Raw genomic sequence first — 8,028 nt, forward strand, 5'->3', positions numbered from 1 at the left:
TTATTTTCATGACCCTCGCCGAAAAGACCACACGCAAAAGCACTTACTATTTTATTATGTAATGTCATTTTTTTCACGATCCTCCCCAAATACTAGTATGTGTATTATTTTTTATAACCCTCACTCACAGAGTGTCATATTTTTGGTGACCCACCCATCCAAATAATAAATGACCAGTCCCTTAGCCCCACGAGAACTTAAGCAGATAATTTACACATAAACCATATCTACTTATCACCTAGTCTCGGTCCAACCAAATAACGTCCGGTAGCAGCCGCGAACATCCGGGAGAATGATGCTAATTAATAATAAAGTTTCTGTAATTATGTTCCAGCATTGATTATAATAAAGAGTAATTAAAGTGCAAGACATGATCACTTGTAAAAAAACTAATTTAACTGACCTAAAGGGACAAAAATATAGTGTGGCACAATGCTAACTAAACGAGATTGTATTTTGTTGGTTATTGCCATAAGATAACTGACTAATATTGGTTAGATTCATGTAAATATACTATAGTGGCGACTACGTTTCAACGAATAAGGATCAAAACCGCAAAGACGTTGACTCGAAGGAAGTAATAATTTCAAGTAATGAATATGCGTGTGCTCAAGATGCAAAGCAGTTTTGCCAAAATTGAATCGGGAGAATAGAACGAAAACAGCAGGTGAATATCATGATACCAATGTGTCTTGTCTTGACCAGAACGGGAGACAATGTGGCCAATTAATGCCCCATAATGTGTCTGAAAAGACCACCAACAAATGTGGCCGTGAGCTTCTATGTTTTATTGTTTATATTATGTATACATAAATGAGGTACAAAACGTGATGAACAACACAAGAGACACGATGGTTTTATAAGGTGAACAGTCTTTGTGGCATTAAGCCAGAAGGAGTTATTTCCCTTGCTGTTTTGATAACACGAGCTCTCTCAAGCTGTCTTCACTTTCCTTTAGGCTTTTGTCCAGATAGCCTTTGTTAATCTGCAACAGAAAGAAACATAATTTAAAAAAATATTACAAATATGAGTAACCAGTAACGGTACTTACCAAGGATCCAGGATTTTTTGTATTGGTTCAACTCAAAACAGTTTCTCCTCCAAGTATGGCTTTATGGCCATTGATTTAATGTTAAAATTTCAAATTATACAAAAAGCAAATAAACCAAAAGATGTTAGATACAATTTTTTGAAATAGCATTGAAAAATAAAGTGTACAATAGAACCTTGTTTATCCAGACATCCCTGTTTATAAGATATGTCCATTAATGAAGACAACTACATTGAACTGGAGTTGAGTACTATTGTTGCAAAGAAATATGACTTTGGTCAGATGAGAAAAAATCTAAAAGTGAAAATGTTTACCTTAATAATAATACCAGGTCATAAACATAGTCAGTGAGAATGGCAGAAAGTTTGTTTGTTGTTCAAAGCAAAAGTCAGATGTCATAAGCAACATTTCAAACCATTGTGAAATAATGACACACAAGGCACGAAGCATGATGTTTGTTTGCCACACCGAGCAATATTCCAGCAATATAACGGCGGTCTGTAAATAATCGAGTCTGGACCATACAATCAAGTGATTGACATCATGAGCATTGATCCACGCAATTGGGATACGATGACATGCATCAACCAAGTCAGCGAGCCCGACCACCCGATCCTGTTAGGCACCTCTTACGACAAGTGTAGTTGCCTTTTACCACAAGCATGGGTTGCTGAAGACCTGTTATTCCCCGGATCTTTGTAAATGCCAAATATAAAATTACATTGTATGCATACATGCATGGGGAAAATGCCCTGTATGTTGTATAGCTTGTGTCACCCCCCCAGAACTTTTACTTTTTAGTCAAATGAATAGAATATGTTTCAACACATAAACATGAAAACATCAAGGTGGTGTGTCCATGTCAATGCTTCAATGGGAAGGCGTTACAGGGGGCAATGTTCCAAAATCCATCATATGGTGCAAATCCAAACTTGTTCCAAACCTATACAACATATGAGGCGTACTTAAAAAAGACCACCCGATCCCGTCACCCGATCCCATCAATCGCCTCTTACGACAAGCATAGTCTCTTCTTACGGCAAGCATGGGTTGCTGAAGACCTATCCTACCCCGGATCTTCACGGGTCTCATGAAGCATGACCACTGATCCAGTTAGTGGCCTCATATGAAATGCATAGATTGGTGTAATCTATTCCAAACGTGAATCACCACAACTGACAACCAAACTATACTCAACTAGTCTGAGTCAATTCAACTATTAATGGCTTGAAGGTCGACACCAACATAACATGGTATCTCATAATTCATTTTCACTGAAATAACCAATTCAACTGACTGTCCCCTCAACACACCCCAGACAGGCAAAAATCCATCTCGCAATCATTCATTTCGTTAAAAATATAGTCACATTGCCATTTTTGTACTTCGTGTTCTCCTGCTCATTCCATCCGAGTTCTCTTGAAGCAAGAACATTGTTAGATTTTATTCAACACCTTACCTCTATTGTTTTAATTTTCTCGTCAGACGCTTTGATCTTCTTTGTTAGATTTGACCGGACAACATCCAAGGGTTGAAGAAGAAACCTAGGAATATAGATATCTTACATGAATGATAACGATGAACAACAAACCACTGAACATGTCACATTGTTTCACAAAACAGACATACCTGGTACTGTATTCATTGAATTGTTTGAAAGCCATTACTTAGAAGTTGACGGATGACAAAGTAGAGATAATCTATCGATAACTTATTTGTTTACTGTAAAGGTGACGTTTCGGTATAGAACCTTATACTGTTGTCAAGCAAGGCTGATCCTTATACCATTGTCAAGCAAGGCTGATCCTTATACCGTAGTCAAGCAAGGCTGATCCTTATACCATAGTCAAGCAAGGCTGATCCTTATACCGTTGTCAAGCAAGGCTGATCCTTATACCTTTGTCAAGCTTGACAATGGTATAAGGATCTATACTGAAACGTCGCCTTTACAGTAAATAAAGAAGTTGTTATCCATAAATTATCTCTACCTTCACAAACAGAAATGATTTGTTTGTTTTGTTCGTTTGTTGTGTAATGCCGCACTCAGCAATATTCCAACTATATGACAGCGGTCTGTAAATAATCGAGTCTGGATCAGACAATCCAGTGATTGATAACATGAGCATCGATCCAAGCAATTGGGAAACGATGACATGCATCAACCAAGTCAGCAAGCCTGACCACCCAATCCCGTAAGTCGCCTCTCCTGACAAACATAGTCGCCTTTTACAGCAAGCATGGTTTGCTGAAGACTTATTTTACTCCGGATCTTCACGGGTCCAAACAGACGTGAATAAAAGGTTGAGTAGTTGACAGAATGTTTCACATAACACACATACTGCATGACATATTATGCAGTATGTGCATGTATGGCCAAGTAATATACATTACCACACACTGCACATTAGTAATGGGGCGAGGGGAATGCTATGCTCAAAGTTATTGCACTTATATTGTGACATGCATGCATGTGTGTCTGCTTGTCCAGACTAATGGTGGGTTTTATAATGCTAGCCCACTGAGATACCCTGTCACAGGTTAACATGGATACCTGACTCAGACACAGTGCACTGACTCTGAGTGAGCAAGTGAGTGAGTTGGGTTTAACGCCGCTTTTAACAGTATTCCAGTTATATCACGGCGAGTCAGCTTAATGTGGGAGGAAAGCCCGAGGTGATGCAGGTCTCTGAAGTTTCCCACTTCTGTGAAACCCACGAGAACGGGTATGGAGCTGATAAATCTAGAAACATAATCTGTGCGAACCGGGATTTGAACCCACAATCATAGGTTTCTGTAGTGCCCAATGGACGCAACTCTGCACAGCGAATCGCGGCGCCTTAGCCAACTGGGACACCCGTGCCCCTGCACTGACCAGACCTTGTTTTATCCACAAAATGCTGCGCGCCTAATGGTTAAAGCGTTCGGACAGGGATCGAACCACCTACCCTCCGCTCTACAGGTAGACGCTCTAACAACTAGACAATGGAGGTGGTTTTACGATACATGAATAAATGACAGTAATTAGATAAAGAAAACCTTAAAGAAGTCTTCTTTGGCATATTGAGGAGAATAGCTTACAAGCAAAGTGGAATGACAGATAAGCTGTACTGACTGAATTAATTTTGTGTTTCTTTTCTTTTATCCATTACCCAGTTTAATTTTCTCAGACTATGTAGACAAATGTGGCCTCCATTGTCACAAGTGGAGACAGTGGATCTATTGTTGGATCAAAGTCACATAAAACCGTATTTGATATCATGAACAATGTTGAGGTGAGGTGAAATTGGGTTTAACGTTGTGTCCAAGAATATTGCACTTATATAGGGAAGTACAAGCACACGTGTGTGTGGCTGCCTGTACTAGTCCGGACTGATGCTGATTTATAGGTTGAGATCAAGCGATATCTACATTGCTGATATCGCTGCAATGAAATTGCTTCACGATGCTTTGCAGACCATAATGACGTCATTGGTTACCATGACATCACAATCAAATGACATCACTAATGGCTCTGCTAATGAAGCTGTTAGCAGTACTTTTTCCACTAAGACACTGCTTATTACTGTCCACAAACTGAAAAAGTTTGAAGAAGAATGATGTTAGATGATAAATAGAATCTCACCCTTGTGTTTTTTTAGATCAAATATATCAACACTCGACTTTTATCGACTCGTGTAGATATATTTGATATCAAAAGACACTTGCATGTGATTCTCCATAAGTCAGCAACAGTACCTTCCAAGTATATTTCACACATCTGTAACTCCAGAACAGAAGCTTCATTTAACAATCCGTTAATATGATGTTAATAAGACATAAAACATTGAAATTAGACCCTGGATGATGATTGGCTGAGTTACTCACATCCTCCCCACCCCCTCGTACACCCGGATTCCACCAGGGAGCTGCGAGATCTCAGTGTCCACTAGTTTAGAATGTGCCATGGTCCTCTTCAACGTCTCAATCTGGGCATCTGAGATCTTCAGCTGCTGTGTCGTTGTAATCATCTTTGATTGCATCTCTTGAAAAGCCTGTAGAGGGTATGAAGTTTTATTGTGAAGAAGACATACATGCCCTGCTTAATCTCTAATTTGTGATCATGTCTACTTGCAGATTTTCAAAAAGGGCCTATGGTTCAGTAAATATAACTTGGGCTGTTGCGTTAGCTACTAAAATTATTCATAACACAATCCTGCAAATATTTGACAGAGCCTCATGTTCAACAACTGAAATAATTCACAAGCATTACAGTGGTCATGCAGATAATAGCCCATTGCTCAGAAACCTGTAGAATTTAGAAGCTGTTTAGGGCTTAGACCTGGGTATCGTGCTGGAGTATTGGTGAGAGTGGGGGTGATGGACAACAACAGATTGCGTATAACACCCGACAGAAGTAGAGCAATCGAAAGTTTGCATTGTTGGTAGCAAGTAAGCTTGGTAAGAAATCATTTCTTTTACACAGACATAGTTAGATGTATTATGGTTATAAAATTGTACAAAATGATAAATCCAATGATATACGACTTTCTTTGTGGACACATAGATTTGCCTTTTTCTGACTTTAGTCTCAGACTCTCAGTGGCATTTCGCCATGATACCATGCGTTTTCTGTGGAATCATCTTAATTTCGCCTCTTAACCACTGTTAAATAAATTCCCAACTTCAGCTAAACAGGAAAATGTAATATAGACATCAATGGTTTGGACATCACAAGGCAATAGATATAAAATTACTATGGTAACAGGTTCACTAATAACACTGCCAGTCAAGTCAATACATGATATTACTTATGACCGAAAATTGGACATAAAGGAAAAATACTAAATAATTCCCTTACTGATCGACCTTCAAAAACTAAAGTTGAACATATGTAAACCTTAGATGAGTATTTAGATCATCCCTCATAGATCATTTACAGTGGAGATAGACATTACCTTCTTTAGTTCCATGTCGACTGCAAGTTGCGAAGGATGAGTGGCCATGTTAGGAAATTCGTCAGCGGGAGAACTCAGTACTTGAACCTAACTCAAAATGAAACTACATCACATAAATTACTTGCGCATGTTTAGAGCAACACCTGAAGCGGTAGTAGTGTACAGATATCTTTAGAAACTAGCAATGTATAGCGATTTTTTTCCTGCATGGAAGAACCATTTCATAAGTATGTATAATCCTTTTGGATTATTAACGATCCCTAGAAACGGCAGGGGAGGTAACTTTCGTATGAAGAAGTTCGCTCGTGAAATGTCGTGATGCACTCGTTGAAATCACGTTCGAATCAATTAATTTTATTCACTGCCGTTCCCCTTATTAGGCGAACCGGCTTAAACAGGTGGTACATCTTTCAAGGTGTTTTTTAACATTGTCACAGTCATTGGTATCATTTTTCTCATTGTCACGACGCATCATGTCAATTTTAATAATTGGATTGTCTTGTCCGGACTCAATTACTTACATTGTCACAGTCACTGGTATCATTTTTCTCATTGTCACGACGCATCATGTCAATTTTAATAACTGGGTTGTCTGGTCCAGACTCAATTATTTACACACGGCCGTCATATACCTGGAAGTATTGTTTAGTTCGGCGTTAAACAACAAACAAACAAGCGTTGTAACGGCATAATTGTCACAGCACAGCACAGCAAATTAACTGAACTTCTCAAACCACTGATCGTCCATGATCAGCAGAGCACAAGCAGGGTCAGCATCTGAGACAAAGAGAGAGATCACCATCCTTGAACACCTGCTAGGGGACCGCCTCCGTGGTCTAGTGGTAGAGCGTCCGCCCGGAGAGCGGAAGGTCCGGGGTTCGATTCCCGGCCGCGTCATACCAAAAGTCGTTAAAAGATGATATTTGTTGTCACCCTGTCTGGCGCTCGACATTAAGGGGCTAAAACAAGGATCAGTATACTGTGTCTGAGTGGGGTATTCATGTTAAACTGCGGCATGGTATCTCCGTGGGCTACCACAATAAATCGTCATCAGTCCGGACTAGTACAAGCAGCCGCTCAAACACACACACGTACATGCACGTCGCTATATAAGTGCAATAATCTTGGACGCGACGTTAACCCCCATTCCACCCATTCCACCTCCACCTCGCCTGGATGTCGACTTCCTGATACATGTACGATCGGAGTCGGCCCTCCTGGATAAAACCACTGACTACTCATACTTTTTAAAAGTGTTCTAGATAATTGTCGGTCAGTAGCAATCTGGATGTGTCTTTCGCCTTTGTATGTATTTATTTGTTGTGTGACGCCACACTCGGCAATATTCCAGCTATATGGTGGCGGTCTGTAAATAATCAAGTCTGGGCCTGACAATTCAGTGATTGATATCATGAGCATCGATCTATGCAATTGGGATACGAAGATATGCATCAACCAAATCAGCGAACCTGACCACCCGATCCTCTTGAGTGATGTCGGCACGGGCGATGGCGTCCGGAAGGAGATGATCGCCAGTCAGAAACTTTGTGTTTGCATGTGAAACCTTTGGGTGTTATTTCACTTACTGCTTGCTTTTAGTAACAAAATAGAGAGCAAATAGATGTCGTAACTGCCGTTTTCGCCTCGAAATAGTAGACGTTTGGTCCTGGGCAAAGTTCCGTTTTCGCCAATTGGACATTATCTTTTAGAATGTAATAACGATAGATCGATAATAAATTGGGTTTACTACTTTGTGATAGCCAACCTCATAAACACACCGAGCCAGTTTAAGGACTGTTTGGTACGTTCTGTAATGGCAAGATCATGGTTTAACCATACAAACAATGTGTGCAGAGAAGAAGTAAGAGATTGTACGTACGCCTCAGATACTTGATACTGTTCGGACATTTTTCAAAGTGTTGTTGACAAATTATATTTTTCTTAAAAAAACATTGCAACAATGTTATGTCTTTTTTTTCAATAATACAACGCGCTAATACTGAAATCAGAGTTGTCGGTGATAATAGAAGTCTTTTATTACGA

General features: G+C 39.7%; 1 protein-coding gene across 1 annotated transcript; it reads right to left on the bottom strand.

Moving 5' to 3' along the window:
* Positions 1 to 776: 776 nt before the first annotated feature.
* On the bottom strand, positions 777 to 6,088 carry LOC139468057 (prefoldin subunit 1-like). The gene is made up of 4 exons (XM_071249756.1): positions 5,986 to 6,088; positions 4,916 to 5,082; positions 2,511 to 2,595; positions 777 to 985 (listed from the first exon to the last, which is right to left on the bottom strand). The coding sequence occupies exons 1-4, from the start codon at positions 6,031 to 6,033 to the stop codon at positions 899 to 901; spliced, it is 387 nt and encodes a 128-aa protein (XP_071105857.1). The 5' UTR covers positions 6,034 to 6,088; the 3' UTR covers positions 777 to 898.
* Between the last annotated feature and the right edge of the window lie 1,940 nt (positions 6,089 to 8,028).

The sequence above is a fragment of the Haliotis cracherodii genome, unplaced genomic scaffold (assembly GCF_022045235.1).
Source record: "Haliotis cracherodii isolate W230 unplaced genomic scaffold, xgHalCrac1.p SCAF_2, whole genome shotgun sequence".
Lineage (NCBI taxonomy): Eukaryota > Metazoa > Mollusca > Gastropoda > Lepetellida > Haliotidae > Haliotis > Haliotis cracherodii.

Bases quoted from the DNA above. Each gene is read 5' to 3' on its own strand.
- LOC139468057 (XM_071249756.1), bottom strand. From the start codon at position 6,033: ATGGCCACTCATCCTTCGCAACTTGCAGTCGACATGGAACTAAAGAAG. The intron at 2,596-4,915 runs GTGAGTAACTCA...CTATATTCCTAG, and splicing joins TACGAGGGGGTGGGGAGGAT to GTTTCTTCTTCAACCCTTGG. The intron at 986-2,510 runs GTAAGGTGTTGA...TTTCTGTTGCAG, and splicing joins AGAAAATTAAAACAATAGAG to ATTAACAAAGGCTATCTGGA.